This window comes from Cebus imitator, unplaced genomic scaffold, assembly GCF_001604975.1.
Source record: "Cebus imitator isolate Cc_AM_T3 unplaced genomic scaffold, Cebus_imitator-1.0 Scaffold123, whole genome shotgun sequence".
NCBI lineage: Eukaryota > Metazoa > Chordata > Mammalia > Primates > Cebidae > Cebus > Cebus imitator.
Genome location: NW_016107438.1, coordinates 4,393,062 through 4,415,435, shown reverse-complemented (window position 1 = coordinate 4,415,435; position 22,374 = coordinate 4,393,062). Strand labels below are relative to the sequence as shown.

The 22,374-nt window shown below is 41.6% G+C and overlaps 2 protein-coding genes across 15 annotated transcripts in view; one reads left to right on the top strand and one right to left on the bottom strand.

The window, feature by feature from the left end:
• Positions 1–21,333, bottom strand: part of UTP18 (UTP18 small subunit processome component) — a 32,901-nt gene extending 11,568 nt beyond the window's left edge. The window contains exons 1-11 of one of the 2 annotated variants that reach the window (XR_001828587.2): positions 20,897–21,333; positions 19,168–19,280; positions 15,838–15,936; positions 13,233–13,300; positions 11,440–11,528; positions 9,611–9,736; positions 7,969–8,143; positions 5,233–5,333; positions 4,859–4,949; positions 3,131–3,254; positions 467–546 (exon numbers count right to left, since the gene is read on the bottom strand). Coding sequence is in view for 1 of the 2 variants with exons in the window: in XM_017540211.2 (XP_017395700.1) it covers positions 467–641; positions 3,131–3,254; positions 4,859–4,949; positions 5,233–5,333; positions 7,969–8,143; positions 9,611–9,736; positions 11,440–11,528; positions 13,233–13,300; positions 15,838–15,936; positions 19,168–19,280; positions 20,897–21,286 (1,551 nt within the window). In the remaining variant the exon portion in view is untranslated. Of the gene's footprint in view, positions 1–466; positions 642–3,130; positions 3,255–4,858; positions 4,950–5,232; positions 5,334–7,968; positions 8,144–9,610; positions 9,737–11,439; positions 11,529–13,232; positions 13,301–15,837; positions 15,937–19,167; positions 19,281–20,896 lie in introns of both variants that reach the window. The other variant, XM_017540211.2, reaches the window with a different exon arrangement.
• Positions 21,334–21,431: 98 nt separating this feature from the next.
• The window catches only part of MBTD1 (mbt domain containing 1), a 77,617-nt gene continuing 76,674 nt past the window's right edge, over positions 21,432–22,374 (top strand). For 3 of the 13 annotated variants that reach the window (XM_017540200.2, XM_017540198.2, XM_017540197.2), the window contains exon 1: positions 21,432–21,700. In XM_017540200.2, coding sequence (XP_017395689.1) covers positions 21,563–21,700 — 138 coding nt within the window. In that variant the 5' untranslated portion in view covers positions 21,432–21,562. Of the gene's footprint in view, positions 21,985–22,374 lie in introns of all 13 variants that reach the window. The other 10 variants (XM_017540209.2, XM_017540206.1, XM_017540201.1 and 7 more) reach the window with 5 other exon arrangements.

Here is a 22,374-nt window from a genome sequence, read left to right as displayed (position 1 = left end):
TCAGAGGGTATATTCACAAGCACTACCTAGCTATTTAAATTACAGTACTTTTATACAATTTAATTTTCAAGTTCAACTTACTTTCAAAACCTAAGAATTGCCTCTGTTCTGTGAAGACAACAAGCCTTTAAAAGGTAGATGAGGAAAGAAAATTGTGAAGGAATGAAGTGTCTGCCTTACAAACAGACCTTAACATTAACACTGAAAGAAACCTCTGAAAATGAGAACCACCACTTTAGAATGGTGAGAATGGACAGCAGACCTTTCCTAAAAGAACTGACATAATACAAATGTGTGGCTATTGTGCATCCTTCCCACAACCACATCCAAAAGCTACAATACTCATAATTTCTACATCAAAAGAAGTATTTTAAAAACAATTCAACACTCTCCTTTCCTGTTACTCCTCCATGATTTCAACTTAAATTTAAAAATTAACAACGATGAAGGGTAATGAAATATTTACCAATCTGACTGCTTCTTTCATTTTTTCTGAAGCAATTGCCAAGATTTCTGTAGTTGGATTGAAGGTCAGAGAAGTAACACCTGTAACCAAGTTCATTATAGCTTTTATTGGCTTTGGGTTTGTTTCTTGGAGACAAGAATCTTGATTGTATATATTTACCACTCCACAATTAGAACTACAAAGAGAAAAGGGATTAAAATAGATTTAAAAACAAGTAAAAGGGCTTTCAAAACCTAAGTGACAGATTTAACCTTACAAACTGGTATTTGCAGGAAACATATGTTACAAAGAGACCAGCCACAGCCACAATAGCCACAAATGTCCTATAGAACCTCCAACCAAGCAGGTTGAAAACGGAATTCAAATCCTCCCCCTTTTGTTGACTTCTTGAAGGCTGAACTTCTTGCACCCTGTTTCCTTCACAGTCACCTCTTTTTCCACTGATTCTTATCCCTAGGATTCTATTTCCAACCTACTTCTAGTGTCTCATTCATCTCATTTACTCCCCCAGAGTACCTAATCACCCACCACATCCAAATCAGTGCCTTTAGTCCTAATTATGCACTGCATTCCTAATGGTCTGTTGGGGGGGGGAGGGGAGCACATGCACATGATCTCTTCTAACACAATCACCCCTCCTCCTCCCCCTCCTTCAATGACAATTCCACTCCTCTGGTTGCATACAGGCCTGGACCCTGAGAATGTGAATGCTTCTCTCCCATTCTCCATCTTCCAAGCACTTACCAAATACATTACAAACATCCTGTGCCTATTCCCCTATTCCCATTCCCACTGTCCTGGTGACTCATTACCTGATGCATGCCTATTGCTGCAGTGACCTCAAGGCTCATCTCCCTGTCCCGTTCTTCCTCTTCTAAAAGCTTAAAGATTTGCTTCAGGTTCTTTAACAACAACTTAAAAGATTCTAAAGGCTTAAATGGTGTTTGTCCAAGCACATCAGAATTCAATTACACTGAAGAGCAATTAAAATTAAATGAGTTTAAGCTACTAGTATTAGACTGTTTCCTGTATAGGCCCTTGAAAGGGGACTAATAAAAAGTGATACAAAAAAGAGAGGGCAAGGACCAGAAAAAGACTAACTTCACTGGCTTCACAAATTTGAGCGAAGGTCATTTTTGCGCAGTTTTTCTTGCCCCACAAAGAGACAAATACAGTTCTGCTTAAAATTACTTATAATGAGTTTAAACACCAATCTTCGTTTTAAAGGCGCTTTATTCCCAGATCTGCTACTCATGAATTGCTGCCATAGCGCACACTACTCTGGCAAAGGCTTGGCTTGTGCTGAGATGTCCTCACTACAGGCTTCACACAGGTATGGTGACTGGAAGGGAAAAGAAGGGGGCCTTCATCAGGGCACTCCTCCTCCAAAGGATCTGTCACTGTCCTGCTGCCTAAGGCAGATGGCCTGGTCTCCAAGCTCCACAGCCTAGTTCTACTTGCCTTCCCTCCCAAACCAAATTTGCAAATGGTGGTAGGGATATATATACAAGCAGTTTACCCAGTTTTAGCCTTGAGGGAGGGAGTGATCAAAGAGTAGAGAGTATGCTAAGTTTCTGGACAGCAAGACCTCTTGACTTCTAACCCCAGGGAGGATTTGACTGAAATCATTTCATGGCTCAATTGGGTTTGATCTAAGAAAATCATAAAAGCATATTCCTTAAAGTTACAGAATTATGGGTGCTAATTAGTGATTTAGTAAGGTAGCTTAGAATTACTGCCAAGTATCCAATGCCTCATCCTCCTACCCTGCATCTTCAGAATTAAGTGGAACAGAGCCATCTTTTCCCCAGTGTAATAACCAATTTTTTCAGTAATAGCACAAAATGTGTTCTAGATAGTATTTTAAAGTTTCTACAATACTAATAAATGCCATTTCCAAGGAACATGTTTTTTATTTATACCCCCAGCTGGATGAAGAAAAAACGCTTTAGGTATCTTTAAGATTTAAACCCAACTAAAGTTATTCTATTTCCTCATCAATGACAAGAAACTGAAAATAATTATAGGAAAACTTGCTGTGATCAAACAGGTATTTCAAATATAGGAAAAAAATACAATAATATAAGGTAGGGCCAGGATTTTCTTTGCTACAAAAGTGTTCAACTGCAATTATAGTAGGCTCTCCTTATCTACAGGGGTTTGTTCCAAGACCCCCAGTGGATGCCTCAAACTGTGGATTACTAAACCCTATGTGTACTGTTTTCTCCTGTACACACGTCTATAAAAAAGTTTAATTTATAAATTAGGCATAGTAAGGGACTAAAACAATAATAATAAAATAGAACAATTATAACATTATAGTGTAATAAAAGTTATGTGAATGTGGTCTCTTGCTCTCAAAATATCTTATGTAGTATTTTCAGATTGTGATTAACACAGGTAACTAAAAACACAAACAGTGAAACTCCAGATAAGGGGGGAACTACTGTGTTGTTATTATTAAATACTGCACAAAGATGATAAAACACAAAAGGCTCAGCTGGGTTCACCAATTTCATATTACTGAATAGTTTATGTATGTACCATCTAGTTTATACTCATGTACCATCTAGTATACTCATGTACCATCTAGTATACTCAATTCCCTATCATATTCTCATCAGCACAATGTGATTAAGGTTACAATAACCTCTCTTTACTTACCCACACGCAACATACTGTCCATTCCTAGATGTGGCAATGCTTAATCCATATAAACTGCCTTCATCAACAAATCTGTTAAGGCACTTCCTTGAGTTCACATCCCAAACATAAACTTCTCCATCCCCTGAATAAAAGAGCCAAAAAAGAGTTTGTTAATTTTGCTTTAAACTTGAAAGGCAAGTAAACTGACCACTCTCAGTTCCTCTTAATAGTACAAGAGACTACAAATAGACCTATTATAACCCTCCTAGTTCTGGAAAACTGGACTACTGGACTGAGAATATTTTTCTTTTTTTTTAGATGAAGCTTTGCTCTTGGCACCCAGACTGGAGTGCAATGGCACCATCTTGGCTCACTGCAACCTCCTTCTTCTGGCTTCAAGCAATTTTCCTGCCTCAGCCTCCCAAGTAGCTGGGATTACAGGCATGTGCCACCACGCCCAGTTAATTTTTGTATTTTTAGTAGACATGGGGTTTCGCCATGTTGGCCAGGCTGGTCTCAAACTCCTAACCTCAGGTGATCCAACCGCCTCAGCCTCCCAAAGTGCTGGGATTACAGGTGTGAGCCACCATGCCCAGCCTAAGAATAGTTCTTGTATACATTCACGTATATATAGAAGAAAACTGCATCAATTAGTCACTAATAGACAATATCTTTAGGTTTACAAGGAAAAAAATCACAATTTGTTGGTCTGAGTTGAACTTTTAGAAAAAGCTTCTATGTTTCACTCACATAAATTATTGGAGCAAAAAACAAAACGCCACTCAGTAGCATAGCTCTTCCAACATCTATCGACAGTCATTAGAGTACCTAACAGGCAAAGTTAGCAATTTAGATACCAAACTTTTAATGATGATGGAAGAGCAACAAGTGAAAAATGAACTAATCCAGACCACAGGAATTTATAATGAAGAAGACACACACAATTTATCTATTACCAAGTTATGTAAATGATAAAAAATGCTAAATACAAGCTTATGAATAAGCATAAATAGTTTACTATAATGACCCTACAACTGTCTCAAAAGTGGATCCTCACTATTTTACCTCTTCCTTTTCCCAATACCTCAATATCCTTCCTTTAGGAATATAATATCAATGAGCCTCTGTCTCCCAGGCTCAAGAAATTCTCCTGCCTCAGCCTCCCAACTAGCTAGGATTACAGGCATGCGCCACTATGCCTGGCTAATTTTTGTGTTTTTAGTGAAATCAGGGTCTCACTATGTTGGCTAGGCTGGTCTTGAACTCCTGACCTCAAATGATCCACTTGCCTCGGTCTCCCAAAGTACTGGGATTACAGGCATGAGCCACCACATCGGGCCTATTTTCTATTTTTTTGAGACAGACTCTTGCTCTGTGGCCCAGGATAAATGACCAAAATTTATTCATTTATTTATTTAGAGACAGAGTCTCATTCTGTCCCCCAGGCTGGACAGCAGTGGCACGAGCACAGCTCACTGCAACCTCTGCCTCCTGGGTTCAAGCTATTCTCCCACCTCAGCCTCTCAACTAGCTGGGATTACAGGCCCGTGCCACCATGCCCGGCTACTTTTTGTATTTTTAGTAGGGTTTTACCATGTTGGCCAGGCTGGTCTTGAACCCATGACCTCAAGTGATCCGCCCACCTCAGCCTCCCAAAGTGCTGGGATTAGAGGCGTGAGCCACCGTGCCGGGCTCAAAATTTAAAATGTAAAAAAATCCTTAGCTTCTTTCACGTCATTGACTTACCCGAAGAGGTATATACTTTCTTACTATCTGAAGAGAAGGTGGATGCTGCAACCCTTCCATTAATTTTCATGCTTCCAATCAGTTCTTTGGTCTAAAACCATAAATAATACTTATCAAACTGTTAGAAAGTGTACAGAAGAATCACACACGTAGAGTAAAAACAACCTAGTTCTCTGTTTTCTAGCACCTACTCAACTTTGTTTTTCCCTGTAATCAAAAGGTCCCTCCCAACTGCCTACAACTTCTCTCCAAGTCCCACCTATGCTCCTCTACTTGGAGGTGCAGATTTTAAGGACACACTGAGTTAAGGTTCAAGAGTATCCCTGCACTAACATCTTGTGCAAGAAGAACACGTAGCAATCATAATGCTTTACCTTCATTGACAGCAAATGCAAATACCCAGCAATGCCATTTATGAGCAAGAAGGACCCATCTGGGGAGACTTCAAAGCTCCTCACTATCTTCTCTTTCAAACCTAAGAAAGGAGATGACACAATTAAATAAAGTTTAAAATAGTTTTCAATAAAACTATCATCTATTGACAAATGAGTTTCTTACCTTTTGAAATATGTAAGTGACTCAAATTAAAGAAAACCCTGGCTCAGACCCTGAATAAGTCTAAACCCAGGCATCACTGACCCAAACGACCCAAACATAAAGTCACTACAAAGCACTTAGCAAACTTCTCTTCTTTATCCTGGTTGGCATTCACCATTTTACTTGTAGGCCAGAGACTTGGGTCTCTAAACTGTAAACGTATCAACTAATTTTCCAAATATACACAGTAATACCTCTAATTAACTAAAAGGATAAATTATATTTCTGTTACAAAGTTCATTGCCAGAAGGGAAATACACTGCCATTAGAGACAGCCAAAAACATAAAAACATACATAAACTAGTTGCTGGCCACCTAATAAGCATCCCATGATGGACAGGAGTCTCATCTTTGTAAGCCAAAAAACAAAACTTTTCACAAAATGTCAGTTTACTTAAGGACTGACTAGCATCTCTGGATGTGACTCATGTAACCAAATCATAGAAGAGCTAGGTATACAAACCAGTTGACTTATTTACAAAAAGACATGTCTCTTTTTCTGTGCCTGAAAAGTTAATACTGAAGATACAAGAAACTCCTCCTAATATTGAAATGCTTACAGAGCCAAGTTACTCATTAAAAAGTTACCTAATAGGATGCGTAAGAATGCATACAACAGGCTATCTCCAAGGGAAGAAAGTAGGTGGCCAGGGAGACACAGCAGAAGAGTTTTCACTATCCATTTGATTGTACATATTAGATTTTTACACTATGTGAATATACTGCCTAGCCAAAAATCTATGTCTTTATTTTTTAAATGTAAAGTTGCTAAGTTAAAATATCAATTAGAGAGAAAGGATTTACAAAAATCTGGTTAAGGACCCTTGTTCTACTACAGGAAAACGCTGATTAAGGCTACTTCCCACTACTTCAAATTGGGCCCCACTCTAGTCCTGCCTCCCAAAGACTATATTCTAGTTCTCTTGCTTGGACTCATGTTCCCCAATATCATTTCAGACACACATTATATTTCCAAAACTAGGGTTACTTCTGCTGATGACCAGTCTCCTTATGATGAAAGGCACTTCACTATCCCTATTAACAATAATTTGAACTCCAGTTTCTAGGTAAACCATATGTAATGACTAAAGCATACTGAAGTAGTTCCAAACATAAGGAAGGTATCATTACATGATGAGGCAAGGACAGGAGGCTTCTTTTAGCACCATGTGAAGCCACAGCTGGAAACCCCTATAGGCTTAATCCTAATAGCACAGTATCAGGCAGTGGAAGTGTGAAAGTAGAAAGAGAAAAGGAGAAATACTGGGAAGGAAAGATCAGTGCCATGTCTCAAAAGCAGTTGGTGACTGGACACACACTCCTGCACACCTAGCAGATCCACGGTAAAGATCACTAACTGTATGTTGGCCATGTACTTTCTCCCAAGAGGGTGAAGACAAGGAGAAGCCGAAGTCCATCACTTTTGATTAGTGAAATAATATGTAAAAATAATAACTACTATATATTGTTTTCTATTTCAATATGAGAAGATGTTTTCAGGCTTTTTAACTAAGTGAGGTCCATGGACCATGGCATCAGCATCACCTGAGAGAATTAGAAATGCAGAATCAACCCACCAAGACCTATGGATTCAGAATCTGCAGCTTAATGAGATCTCCAGGTGATTCACATGCACATTAACTCTGAGAAGCTCTAGCTTAGAGTATAATTAGTTAAACCAAGGATTTACTCAGAAAGTATCATTCAAAGTGTCAGGAATAAAAGAAAGCAAAGATTGAAAATGCTGAAACATCGTAAATGTTTCTGAAGTTGGCCCCATCCACTTTCAACCACTAGTAGAAAAATGATTGTACAGAGCTACTCTTGTCCTTTCCAGCTACACGCATGTGCAGTTTAATAGGGAGAGCACCAGTGACCCGTGCCATACGCCAACACTACCTCCTGAGATTAGCCAGACAACCTCATTAGAAGGGCTTTGGTTCCCAAAGGATGCATGAGGGAAATACAGGAGAAGAATGGGTATGATAGAGGGCAGATAAATTTTCACCTATTAAAAAAGCATTGTTTTTTAAGTAGTTCATTCTTTAAAATACAGAAGTACCTCCAAGAGCAGTGCTTTATTCCCTTTAAATATAAATTAAAGTTTTATTATAAATAACACTAAAACTAGAGGATATCCAAGTTTCCTGAAGACCAGAGAGGTAAAAAAGTTTGTCCAGAGAAATGGAACCCAGGTCTTCTAGCTCCACGGCTCATGCTTCGTCTGCTGCAACAACTGCTAACTTTACAGCCAAGTATTTGCAATTGCTTGTCTGGTTTAGGAGGAATATATATTTCCAAACTATGATCATTCCTAAGTGTTCAATAAAAAAGTTCACTGGTTTCATTCAAACGTGTTATCTCAAAAGCACAATGACATTTTCCAAATACTATACCTAAAGAAACTGTTACTTTTAAGAATCCTATGGAGTGAAAAAAGTAGTTGTAAACACTGTTACATAAACTCACCTTAGGGGAAATGATTGGTTGTGTATGTTCAATACAAATCTTACCTCTCACTTGATGCACAGGAATTAACTTTCCAGCTAGCATGTCATACACATAAAGAACCTTGCTGTGGGTACTTGTGGCTAAAACTTCTTCCCCATTAGCACTAAAACAAGCCTTAAAGATTGGAAACCTTTCCAAATAGATGCTCTGGATTTTAGGATTTGTTTTTCCATCAACCTGTAAGGAAGTACAAAATGGTTGTTTTGATTATTTCCATGGACCCTGTATCCTGGTAGTATATGCATTTCACTACAAGCGTTCATTTAAAAATACATATCCAAGGGGCTGAGGGTTGAGTTAAGTAGCAATGGCCAATGATTTAATCAATCATGCCTATGTCAACAGGCCTTCATAAAAATCTTAACAGAAGGGGTTCAGAGAGCTTCAGAGTTGCTGAACACCAGGAGGTGCTGGGGAGGTGGCATGCCCTAAGAAGGCATGGAGGCTCCATGCTCCTTCCCCAAACCTTGCCTTACTAATTTCTTGAGTTTGTCCACCCACAGATAAGGAGATGGAGTCAGCCCCATCCAAATTACATGAACTGGACCAAGTGTTATTCTCTAAAAGAAAACTGGGATACCCTATCCAAAAGGAGATACTGTGAAGCATCTGCAGGACTGAATGGTTACATCTGTAATCATGTGTTCACCATCTGCACCCCTATCAGAGAGTAACATCCTGAAGTGAAGGGCCAGATCTGTTGTTTATTGTTGCAACCCAAGAAACTGATGAGTACATCAGTGTTAGATGAAGAAACATGGAAGACCCAGTAAAATCATGAGTTCATATTATCGCTTTGCTCAAATAACCCACCAGGAAATTTAAAAAACACGTTTTTGTCGAGATACTATATTCACTAACATGATTAATATATTCATCACTTCTCAATTATTTTAAACCAATATTTTACTAAGTTTTATATTCAGTGTAAAAAAACACTTTCCTCCAAATCGCCATTATGGCTCCTTGTACATTGAAGTCATACAGGTGCATTCAATAAAAATGTGGGTGGGCAAGAGATGGTGAGCTACCAAAACTATGAACAGGCAAGGGATGTGCAGCTGTGATTGACAACAGTGACAATAAACTTTGGAGCAAGAAGCAAGGGCAGTATGCTGACTGGATGTTCCATTTAGTATTCCCCAGCAAACGAACTCTCACTTCTGTGAGACTTAGCTACATTTTGGGGTATGACATTTTAGCCATGAATATTTTTTTCACTGTTTTTGCATTTTGGGTTGCAAATGTCTCATTCTTAAATAAAAATAATACATTAGAAATAAGTAAATAACTGCCGGGCGCGGTGGCTCAAGCCTGTAATCCCAGCACTTTGGGAGGCCGAGGCGGGTGGATCACGAGGTCAGGAGATCGAGACCATCCTGGTCAACACGGTAAAACCCCGTCTCTACTAAAAATACAAAAAATTAGCTGGGCATGGTAGCGCGTGCCTGTAATCCCAGCTACTCAGGAGGCTGAGACAGGAGAATTGCCTGAACCCAGGAGGCGGAGGTTGCGGTGAGCCGAGATCACGCCATTGCACTCCAGCCTGGGTAACAAGAGCGAAACTCCGTCCCAAAAAATAAAAATAAAAAAATAAAAAAATAAAAAATAAAAAAAAAGAAATAAGTAAATAAAGATGCATACCTGAAATAGTGACACAGCGTTATCTAATCCAGCGACCATCACAATCTGTGCACCAGGATGGAACTGTACAGATGAGATCCGAGCAGCAGTAGGACGTTCAGCATTAGCATGCTGGCAGTTCTTCATCTATAGAAAATGAAAGCTGGGATTTTATCAATTCAAATGAATTAACATTGTTTTCTTTACAGCACGAAGATATTATCATTTATAATGCAGAAAAAAATGCACTGGAATGGTAAACAAAGGACCACAACTCAAAGAAAAAAAAAGGACCACAGCTCTGGCACCAACTAGCAAGTCACTTTACCACACAAGAATCCATTTTTACCATCTTTCAAATAAAAAGATTAAATCATTAAAGTGCTTTCCACATTTAGAAGTCTGAATGTATTACTCATTCCTGGAGCACTACTATGTAGTCATTTCCCCAAAATACATCCATTTGTGTTAAAAGACTTTGGCTTCTGGGGAAATTTCACTTAAAACGTCTACTTTGGCACGTGGCACCTGTGCATTCATGGCACAAATGCAAGAGGTACTGTGCAGTTGTCCCCACAGTTCTGATTGGCACAGATTGCTTACTTCCTTCTCTTAGGGTACATGGTTCCAGGTTTAAAGTAATGGTAATCTCATGCATCACCTGGACTACTTTGTTATTTATTTTGCTTTTACAGGTTTTCCCTTGAATTTTTAAAATTCAGTTAAAAACAAAAGTATGTGTTTTGTTTGTAACCAATGAAGTTACATTTTTATGGTAACTTACATATTTAATGGAAGTGAATTCACCCTGTGAAGGGCTAAATGAATTGTCCTCATAAGGTAGGAGGAGACAAAACCACTCTATCTCCTAGTAATTTATCATAATAGGTTCCCCTGCCCCATCTAAACACTTATGCCATTGTGTAGTAAGGAAACATATCTATGTCATAGACAGATCTGTTAATATGACAGATATGTAACTAAAGTACTATGCTAGGTAGGCAATTGGTTAGCACAATGAACAAGCCAGACATGGTGATAAGTTAGAAAGTGAAGAGTGTAGACCACTTTAGAGAAAGTCTTGTCTAAGATGCCATTTGAGCAGAGACGTAAGAATCAGCTAGTCATTAGGACTGCCTGAAGACAGGTAGAACAAAAGGGCAAGAGCAAAGGGTCACAGGCAAGAAAGGACTCAGCATATTCAAGAAACAGAAAAAGACTTGTATGACTCAAGAGGGAAATCATGGAAAACAGGTCTGAGATGAGGCTAAGGATGCAGGCAGAAGCCAGATTGTAAAGGGCAGTGTAGAATACAATAAGGCATTCAGAAGTTTTCAAAAAGCAAGGAGAAGTGACATGATCTGATACTTTATTTTTATAAGATCCCTCTGGGCTGCTATATGAAGAATCATTTAAAAAGAGGTAAAGTGGAAGTAGAGAGCCCAGTCACAAAGCTTCTGCAATATGCCAGATAAGAGATGACAGGAGTATGGACTAGGCTGATGCCAATGAAATGAAGATAAACGAAATAGGATTCCTAGAATTATTGGGAAATTTATTTATTAATTTATAATTTTAGAGACAGGGTCTTGCTTTCACTCAGACTAAAGTACAGTGGTTCCATCACAGCTCACTGTAGATTCAAACTCCTGGGCTCAAGCAATGGGAACATAATACCTCTTGAACATTTTTGCAAAAGGAAAAAAAAAAGTAAGTATTATCAGGGTAAAATAACAGCAAACATATTTAATCCAACAGATAATAGGAATCCATACATCTGTAACTGGGAAACAGATTAAACTGCAGAAGTAAGTAGTTGGATAGGGTCCCCCAACTTCACTGACTCTCACCTTCAAGATTCCTCTTGGAAGAGAAGTTGATGTGGATACGAAATTTCCAGTCCTTTGCAACAAATCATCTTCATCCTCTTCACTTTCATCTAAGTCAAACAAACCCAGAGGGCTGACCTTTAGAATCAATGAGCTGGCCCTTCTCTACCCCAAACTTCTATGAATATATTTTCAACATCAACTCCCTTTCCAGCCTCCCAACCTCAATTGCTTTTTTTAAAAGTACAATTGGTAAAAGCAAAACCGCAAAAAAAAAAGGAATAAAGAAACATTTAAAGGAGAAAAAAAAGATGACACGAAGCTTAACATCCATAGTTAAAATCAAAGTTTAATTCTGGAATGAAAGACTAACACATACACAGATGGTTACTAAAACAAGATGAAGTGAAATAAAAGTTTAAAGCCAGCATTTCATTTAAAAGAGCAACTCATAATTATGGCAAAATTGGCAATACGTTGGCTACTGATCTGGCTTAACAACTCACATGAAAAAGAACTAGAACTTTTAGCTGACTAAAAGACCAATGTCAGCAATCTATGTTTCAGAACTTCAAAAAGAGCTGATAGGGCTGCTTTTCCCTTGGAGATGACTGATGATTCCAGTGGAGACAGCTAAGAAGCTGGGCAAACTTAAAACACTTGTGGAGCTAAGAAAGCAAGAGCTAGCTCTAAGCTTCTTGACAGCATCTGGTAAACAACCGGATTTTGGATTGGGGCCACAAAAGGCTACCCCTAGGATTAAAGGTGAAATCAGAATTATAAGAAAATCTTCCAAATACTGAAACTCAGCTTTGAATCTTCACAATTCCTCATTAAAATAATATGTTCTGGGATTGCCAGTGTCCCCTGCCAAGCTATCTACCTAGAACTAAACATATACACCACCATTCTAGATCTAATTAATCTACATTATTTTTAATATGCAATGTCCAGCAATATAACCAGGCAAATACTGACAAGATAACTTGACTAAAAACAAGATTCCTTCAAGCTCTAAAAGCAACTGGCTAGAAAAAAGATGGTCAATCTCTACTTAATAACAGATTGTCTTTTCTAACAGAATTATATAAAACACTGGCTCTTTGCATGGACTCCCTGTATTTACATACCATGAGAACTAACAGGGCAGGGAGAAAGGGGACAGAAGTGGTGGTCATAATCAAATTGAAGCTCATCAGACATCAAGGATGCTAAGGAAGGAGCTCCTACATGATGTAAGAGGACATACTCTGGACTCTCAAGATTTCAGAGGTTAATTCCAAGTCTAAAATGTGTAACTCCAATCACACAAACCAGATTTTAGCTAAGCCATCCATATTTATAAAAGCTAAACTCTAAAGACTGAAAAAGAAGAAAATAGCTACAGTACAAGCTAAACTTAAAACCTACAATCAAAAAAGATTTTTGGGGGTTTTTTTGAGACAGGGTCTCACTGTCACCCAGGCTAGAGTACAGTGGCACCATCACAGTTCATCGCACCCTAGACCTCCTGGCTCAAGCAACTTCCCACCAGCCTCCTGGGTAGCTGGGAACACAGGAACACACCAACACGTCTGACTAATTTTGTACTTTTTCTAGAGATGAGATTTCGCCATGTCACCCAGTCTGGTCTTGAACTCCTGGGCTCAAGCAATCCACCAGCTTTGGGCTCCCAAACTGCTGAGATTACAGGCATGAGCCACTGTGTCAGGCAAGAACTACCAGGTTTTAATGAGCTTCATAAGAAAGTTCAAATAATAACAAACAGGAACAAGGACTTATGTACTAATTTAAACAGAGATATCGACACTCACCATCTGAAGATGATTTCCGCTTATTAGTCTCTGCCCAGGCAGGTACTCCTCCCATGGCATGCTGGAATCTAAGCAAAAATATATGAAAAATAAATTTATGGCAACCACTACATGTCCATAAAGCTTGATACAGTTAAAGCAAATAAGTTGGATCACCCTGTATAAAAACTCTTCCAAAGAAGTAACTATCTTTAGGAACAGAAGTTATTACCTTTACTCACAGAGAACAGTCCCCACCCGCCTATATTGGAAACTTTCATGAACCTCTGCCCACTTAAACTAGTCCTGGATACATGTTTATTGTTAATTATCTTTCTCTAGTTACATGGTTGTCTTATTTGCTCATATCAACACACCCCAGAAAACAGGACTAAGTAAAGAAGTCTCGGCCGGGCGCAGTGGCTCACGCCGGTAATCCCAGCACTTTGGGAGGCCGAGGCGGGTGGATCACAAGGTCAAGAGATCAAGACCATCCTGGTCAACATGGTGAAACCCCGTCTCTACTAAAAAAATACAAAAAATCAGCTGGGCATGGCAGCGCGTGCCTGTAATCCCAGCTACTCAGGAGGCTGAGGCAGGAGAATTGCCTGAACCCAGGAAGCGGAGGTTGCGATGAGCCGAGATGGCGCCATTGCACTCCAGCCTGGGTAACAAGAGCGAAACTCCGTCTCAGGAAAAAAAAAAAAAGAAGTCTCTTTGTGGTTTAAGTCAATGCCATAGTACACAGACTACACACTACTACACACTAGAACATGTCTGAAAGAAATTGACCAGATTGGTAAGAATATACAAAACCTCATCATCTGAATAAAATAGAAGCATTTCACTCTGGAAAAAGTAAGGTTTAAGAGAAGCATGATAGTTGTGTTCTTAAGAACTGGTATCTGGAAGAGGGCAAAGAGTTGTTTTAATTTTTTGATGCAGAAATACAGACTAGCTCACCAAACTAAGCCCACTAGCCATAAACAACTAGAAACCTGAACAAAATATATGAAACAACTTTTCTTGGAAACTGGATGACAGCATATAGGACTGCGATACCTCAGAGAAGGGAAATAAACAAGATGAACCCTGTTACCACCAAGAATTTCCCCAAAGGCATTTATAAGACTCTGGTACAAAGCTGAGAAAAAGATCAGACTTGAGAGAGGCTGATACAATTGGACTTTGAGGGGCAGTGCTTGGTACACATCATCTTAACATACTCCTCACCAAAACATGTAAACTGAATTCTAACCAAGCCTTAAAGCCCAACTTAACAGAAAATACAGATGACAGAACAAGTTAAGCAACATAAAGAAAACAAAATAATTAGATTGAGAGAAGAGGAAATGCAGAGTGACTAATTAATGGAGAGTTTTCTTTTGATGTGATAAAAATGTTTTAGAACCAAAAAAAAAAAAGAAACGTTTTAGAACTAGATTGAAGAGGTGGTGGCACAACTGTCTGAATACTAAATGCCACCAAATTTACACTGTAAATGGCTAATACTATTACGTGAATTTCACCTCAATAAAAAAAAGAATTTTAAAATTTCAGAATTTGGGATGTTCTACAAGACAATAGGTCTGACCACTTAAGAACAGGTATGGCTGGGAACAGTGGCTCACGTCTGAAATCCTAGCACTCTGGGAGGTGAAGGCGGGCGAATTGCTTGAGCCCAGGGGTTCAAGACCAGCCTGGATGACATGGCGAAAAACTTTCATCTCTACAAGAGAATACAAATTAGCTGGGCATGATGGCATGCATCTGTAGTCCCAGCTACTCAGGAGGCTGAGGAGGGAGGATTTCTTGAGCCCAGATGCTGAAGACCAATCGGAGCAACATAGTAAGTCCCCATTTCTACAAAAACTTTTTAAAATTAAGGTGGCACACGCCTGTAGCCCCAGCTACGGGGAGCCCAGGAGGTAGAGGCTGCCATGAACCATGAAGGCACGACTCCATTTCAGCCTGGGTGACAGAGAACCTATCTAGAAAAAAATGAATAAGTAAAATAAATTTAAGGGACATAAAATCCAAATAAAATGTATGCACCTTATGACAATTTAAAAAACTAACATGGACTAGCCATAAGTTATTAATTTTCTTAGGTGTGACAATAGTATTGTGAATATGAAGGAAAATGTCCTAAAATTTTAAGAGATGAACATTGACAAATTTATAGGTAAAGTGTCACATTATCTGTACCTTACTCTCAAACAGATTGGGAAAGCACACACATCCCCCAAATATATAAAGCAAATATGACAAAATATTAAAAAAAAAAAAAAAACATTGAACCCAGGTGGCAGCCATTCACAATTTTTGAAAATATTCACATTATAAAATTATGGTTTACCATACGCAAATGAACAAGCAAGTAAGCAATATTATCACTGATTACACATTTGAGCGGTAAGATTGTTAAGTTTTTTCCAAACTTTTTTTTTCTTTGTGTTTCTGTTTTGCTCCCCTCCCCCAAAACTACAGAAATTTAGTCACTGCCTATAATAACAATGCTCTTACTGTTTCAAAATGGAAAACTACGTAAGAAGCAGTTAACAGTTAACAACTGCGCAATGGTTATATACACCTCTTGGTAAATCACATTTAAAAGGACACTTACTCTTCTTTAAGTCTCTTCTTAAGGTTGTCTTTCGAAAGTTTACTTTCACTAGCATTTTTCATCATATCTTTCCGAAACCGATTGTTCACCATGTCAACCCTATGAAAACAGAACAGCAAATTTTAAATAACTTTTAAAGAGTTAACATAAATAGTTGCTGCTTTTAGCACTGGGAGAAAAATGTTTAATGAAACAATATAGTTCAAGATTTTTAAAATGTGAACATTTCATATACATATTCTGTTCTTCCTAAAACAAAAAAGTAGTCTCTAATATTTCAGATCATCAAATTTCCACTTTGGAGAGCTAGTATTTGAGAAAATTGGTCCTGACTCATCTACACACACTTTACGAAATTCTCCAAAATAAATCCAGGTAAATCAAAGAGTTAAATAAATAAAGAGCAAACCTTAGGCTGGACGTGGTGACTCACACCGGTAATCCCAGCACTTTGGGAAGCTGAGGTGGGTGAATCACTTGAGGTCAGGAGTTCGAGACCAGCCTGGCCAACATGCTAAAACATCGTCTCTACTAAAAATACAGAAATTATCTGGGTGTGGTGGCATGTGCCTGTAGTCCTAGTACTCAGGAGGCTGAGGCAGAAGAATTACTTAAACTCAGAAGGCAGAGGCTGCAGTGAGCCCAGATGGCACCACTGTACTCCAGCCTGGGCAAAAGAGTGAGACTCTATCTCAAAAAAAAAAAAAAAAAAGCCAGGTGCCGTGGCTGTTGCCTGTAATCCCAGCACTTTGGGATGCCAAGATGGGCGGATCACTGGAGGTTGGGAGTTCGAGACTAGCCTGGTCAACGTGGTGGAACCCCATCTCTAATAAAAATACAAAAATTAGTCCAGTGTGGTGGCAGTTACCTGTAATCCCAGCTACTTGAAAGGCTGAGGCAGGGGAATCACCTGAACCCGGGAGGCAGAGGTTGCAGTGAGCCAAGATCGCACCACTACACTCCCGCCGCCTGGGCAAGAAGAGTGAAACTACGACTCAAAAAAAGAGCAAACCTTAAAATACTACGAAGTAAAAATATGGGCAACCATCTGTCTCTGATAAAGAACTATTTACTATTAAAAACAGTAGTAAAAATAACGAAGAAAAACATTCACAGATTGACTATATAAAAATTTAAAACTTCTATGCACAGAAAGCTGGAGGAAAACCTACAATAAATCTAACATACAATGGTTTGAAATTCTCAATATGTTCAGGAACTAATATACCAAGATTATTTTAAAAGTCTCCAATAGACAAAGACATAATAAGAATATTTATAACAAATGAGGCCAGGCATGGTGGCTCATGTCTGTTATCCCAGCACTTTGGGAGGCCGTGGCAGGTGGATCACTTGAGGTCAAAAGTTCAAGACCAGCCTGGCCAACATGGTGAAACCCTGTCTCTACTAAAAATACAAAATCAGCTGGGCATGGTGGCATGCACGTATAGTCCCAGCTATTTGGGAGGCTGAAGCAGAACTGCTTGAACCTGAGAGGCAGAGGTTGCAGTGAGCCAAGATCGCGCCACTGAACTCCAGCCTGGATGAAAGGTTGAGAGTCTCAAAAAAAAAAACAAAATGACAATGACTAAACACAAAAACGTTTTCTCAAAATAAATTAAGTAGAGATAGTACCCACCACCAAAATGACAAAGTCTAAAAAAAAAAATAAATCATTGCTTCTAAGAATAAACTAAAACTGACACCTTTCAATGGGAAGGTAAACTGGTAGGACCTCACAGCTTGCAGTCTGGAAGTACTTATCAAGAGCCTTAAAACACAACTGTGCTCTTTGATCATGTACTTCTACCTCAAAGAATCTTCTTAAGGCAATAAATTAGAAAATGAACAAAGTTTTATTCATAAAGATGTGATAAACATTAATGCTGAGATAATCAGCATTAATTTTGTTGGGAAAAGGTCTTAACGAGTGTGTGACGGAGTATATGCTGTTTGCTGAGAAGTGATGGCAAGGAACACCAAGCCATCCCCAAGCAGAAAACTAGAATAGTAGGCGATACGTACTGGTCATGCACTCGTTAACCAGTTCCCAAAACACTGGACACATGACCTTGTCCCCATTGCTGCCTCACAAAGAGTGCTTTCTAGCTTATTTTTATTTTAGTAGTGATCAGGCACTATTTGCCTGTTTATCTTTATTCTATGAAGAAACACTGAGCACCTGCTTATTAAAAATAATCACTTATTCACAAAGAATAAATACATGGGTCAGAGTCTGCTCTGGGCTGTCAGCTGGGAAATGCTGTCAGTCCCCTGACGTCGCACTCTGATCCCACTTTTGCACTCTATCTTTGTTTCTGTTTCTTAATTCCTTCAGCACCACCTGCATTGGGGTCTCTACAACTAAGCTGGTCTTGGCAAACTTAAAGGGAAAAATAAGGCTAGGCGCAGCGGTTCACACCTGTAATCCCAGCACTTTGGGAGGCTGTTATCACTTGAGGTCAGGAGTTTGAGACCAGCCTGGCCAACATGGCAAAACCCCACCTCTACTAAAAATACAAAAATTAGCCAGGCGTGGTGGTGCCCCCTGTAGTCCCAGCTACTCGGGATGCTGAGGAAGGACAATCACTTGAACCTGGGAGGTGGAGGCTGCAGTGAGCCAAGATTGCACTCCAGCCTGGGCGACAGAGCAAGACTTCATCTCAAAAAAATAATAATGACTTCTTTTTAAAAAAGGAAAAAGAAAATCTACCCAACAATAGCCACATAAATTATGGTTAATTCACATAATGGACTACAACACAGCCATTTTCAAATGTCTATTTTTTTTAAGTAGGAAGAAACGCTTACAAAGTAATTTTACGTGGAAAAAGTCAACACGTTAAATCCGGCATACAGTATATTCTCATCTACGACGGTTCCTACTACCTTCTTTTTAGCCTTTACTCAGTTTCAGGCACTGTGCTAAAAGTTCTACATGTACTATTTTATTTAATTCCAACAAACTTCTGATATAGTTACTACCATTGTACCCATTTCAAAAAGGAAAAAATGTAGGCTCCAAACTGCCCATGGTCAATTAGAAACTGACCAAATGAGGAGGCAAACTGAGATCTGACTTCAAACACTGTATCCTCTTAGCTACTGTACAGAGCAAAGAAGAGGATACTGAGACAGAAAAGTATGACAACATGCTAACAGCAGTTCTCCCTCGGTGGTGGGATTAGGAACCATGAGATCTTTTCTGTACTTGCAAATAGTTTTCAAATCTTCATATAATCACAAATTTGTAAAAAGAATGGTTTTAAAATCTGCAAAATAACTTTTAAAGTCTCCAGAGGGATTTGGAAGAAAAGTTCCGCAACTTACATTTCCTCATCTTCATCTTCTTCATCCACCCAAACTGGCTTCTTTTGAGGTGGAAAATTACCTTTTGCTTCATTCTCCACTTCTGAGTCACCCGAGTCTTCATGTCTTTGAACCTATAGCAGACAAAACACCCTCAAGCACTGTTTTTTTCCTATCCCATGATTGCAGACACACAGGCCTTATAGCCAAATGGCTCATAGAATGTTTTTTCTACCGCCTTCTGATGAAATAATGAGATGGAATGCTACCACTGTAAATGCTGCAGGCAGGGGCAGAAAATGAAGAAACCAGAGAATGGCACCACCGACTGGGCAGGTGAGAAAAGATGGAACAGTCAAGGAGAAAAGGTCAACACTCAGCATACAGAAAGGACAACACCAAGTAAGACAAGAACAAAAGGTGAGTCCACAGATGAAAAAAGCAGGAGAAATGCCAAAACTACAGAAATTACAGGACTAGGAGGCAAACTAGTCAAAGATTTATCTCCATTTTCCTAAACCGTTTTTGACTTCCTACCTTCTTAAACTTTAGACGGGCAGAGCACATGGCTCATCACAGTAATTACAACACTTGGGTCAAGGTGGGAGGGCTGCTTGGGCCCAGGAGTTCCAGACAGCCTGGGCAACATAGGGAGACGTCGTCCCTACAGATTTTTTTTTAGGGGGGAGATGGAGTCTCACTTTGTCACCCACGCTGGAGTGCAGTGGTGCCATCTCAGCTCACTGCAACTTCCGCCTCTTGGGTTCAAGCGATTCTCCTGCCTCAGGCTCCCCAATAGCTGACACTACAGGCACGTGCCACCACACCAGGCTAATTTTTTGTATTTTTAGTAAAGACCGGATTTCACTGTGTTAGCCAGGATGGTCTCGATCTCCTGACCTCCTGATCCACCCACCTCGGCCTCCCAAAGTGCTGGGATTACAGGCGTGAGCCACCGCGACCAGCCAAAACATTTTTAAAATTGGCTGGGTGAGGTGGTGTGCACCTGTGGTCCCAGCTACCTGGGAGGCTGAGGCAGGAGGATCACTTGAGCCTAAGCTCCAAAAGGGCAGGGATTTTTGGCAGTTTTGTCGTCCATTGCTGTGCGTCCTCCAATGCCTAGAACAATGTCTAGGATTCTATCTCTCAAGAAAAGCCAGATATAGAACTAAAGGTATGGCAAAACGTGTGCAAAAAGTAAGATCAATCACGCAGGGCTTGCCATTGCCAGAAAGGGTATCTGGCAACCAACAGGTTCACCAATATTTTGCTAAATGGACGAATACACGATCAGTCTCAAAACACGGTGTCTCATTGTCACATGGGGAAGATAGTTAAAACCCAGATGCCCAGGCCTGTGCCAACTAACTGATTCCATTAACCAAATGGAATTCCTGAATCACAAGGAATTGAGGCAGGTGATCAAACGACCACACTCAGTTTGGGGAGAGGCTAGATGAGCGGCAGCAGCGAAAGATGCTCACGACCACAGTTCGCAAAGCAGATACCCGAGCAGCGGCGCCTCCGGGGGCGGAGAAAGGCGCGGTCCCCGCCCTCCAAAGACTTTCAGTCCGGCGCAGGGAGACCAGGGACCCGCAGCTGCGACCCCTGGCACCCGCGTTCTCGGGCTCCCTCCCACCTGAGCGCTCCCCGCCGCCGCAGGTCGCCCAGGCTCCGCCCCCCGGAGCTTCACCGCCCACCGCGCGCCCCGCCCGAGCGCGCCCAGACCGCGCGCGGCGGACTCCCTCACCCGCTGGCCTCGCAGACGCCGCAGCAGCTCGTCCTCGTCGTCCTCGACGTCGCCGAAGACCAACTCCTCCAGGCACCGCTCCACTGCCGGTTTGTCCTCCTCCAACGTCAGACGGTTCCGCTGCCGAAGCCGTCTCTCCTCAGCTGCCGCGACTGCGATCGCAGCGGCCGCCGCGCTCGGCCGGGCCGGCGGTTTCCGCTGGGATGAAGGGGCAGCCTTTTGGGGCGGCCCGCCCGGTCCGGCTCCGGCTTTCCAGTCTGGCCTCCTTCCGGGCTTCCGCTTCGGCTTTGCTCCGGCTCTCCGATCCAGTTTCATTCGTCTCTTCCGTTCCGGCGGCATCGTTGGGTTTGAGGAGAAACGCAGGCGCTCACGTGGAACCTCGCTGCGCATGCGCCCGGGCGACTCGCTGTCCGCCGCCGCCGAAGCCCAGGGGGCGGGAAGGAGCTTGCGCAGCCCCTTGCCACGTGACCAGCACTCCCTCCCTCTACGTAACTCCCACTCACCTAGCCGGCCCCGCCCCGTGTGGGAGTTCCTCCGGGAGGGCCAATCTTCCGGGTGTAGGGGGAAGCGGCGTGACTGGAGTGGAAAATTTTTTCAACACAACTTCGCAGCTGCAACATATTGAAAGGAGCGCAAGAAAGCCCGATTATACACTGGGACGACTGAATGAAACGTCTACTTTTCCTCCTGACTTTAACCACTGGACTTGACACAAGCCCCGATAAGCTTTCCACCCTTCGTCTTGGTACAGTCCGTGGAGTACGGAGCCTGCAGAGGGTCCCACGCTGGAAGCGAGAGAGGAGGGTATGTAGGGAAGTGGGCCAATCGGGGCGCGGGTCACGGCGCAGGCGCGCTGGGGAGGGAGGGCTATGCTAATGTTGTTGATATCCTGGGGCCACCCGAGTTAAAGGGGGGAAATCCGGGGGCTGCCGCAGCCGCCACCGGTCTGGGCCCAGCCGGGGGCCCCCTGTATCGCCGCAGTCCCGGGGAGAGGCACCTACCCCCAGCCCGGGGAGGGGGCGCCGCGGGCTCGGGGAGCACGGACAACCCCTACCCATGAGGCCCTGATGGAAAACACAAAGGATCTGGTGAGAGCCGAGCGCGGCAGCCGCTTTGTGTGCCAGGTGGGGGGGACGCCTGCAGCTCCCCGACCCCAGGAACCCCGCAGCTCCCTGACCCCGCTCCCTGGCCTGCTTCTCCATCCCACGCCCCCTCAACCTCCGGAGCCCCCCTCCCCCTTCCAGCCGTTAAACGATTCAGGGGTTCCCCTCCCCCCACCCCGTCAGCCCAGGACTCGTTGGGGTTCTCTCCATCTCCACCCTCTGGAAGAAAAATTTGAGAAGAAAGTTTTTCTCTGCGTCCCGCCCCCGCCCCCGTCCCCTGCTCTGGCTAGGGGGGAAACGCTGGATCTGAGACTTTTCCTTTTTTAGCCACCCTGGGTGGGAGAGTGGAGTAGTCCTCACTTCTTTGGGAGGAGG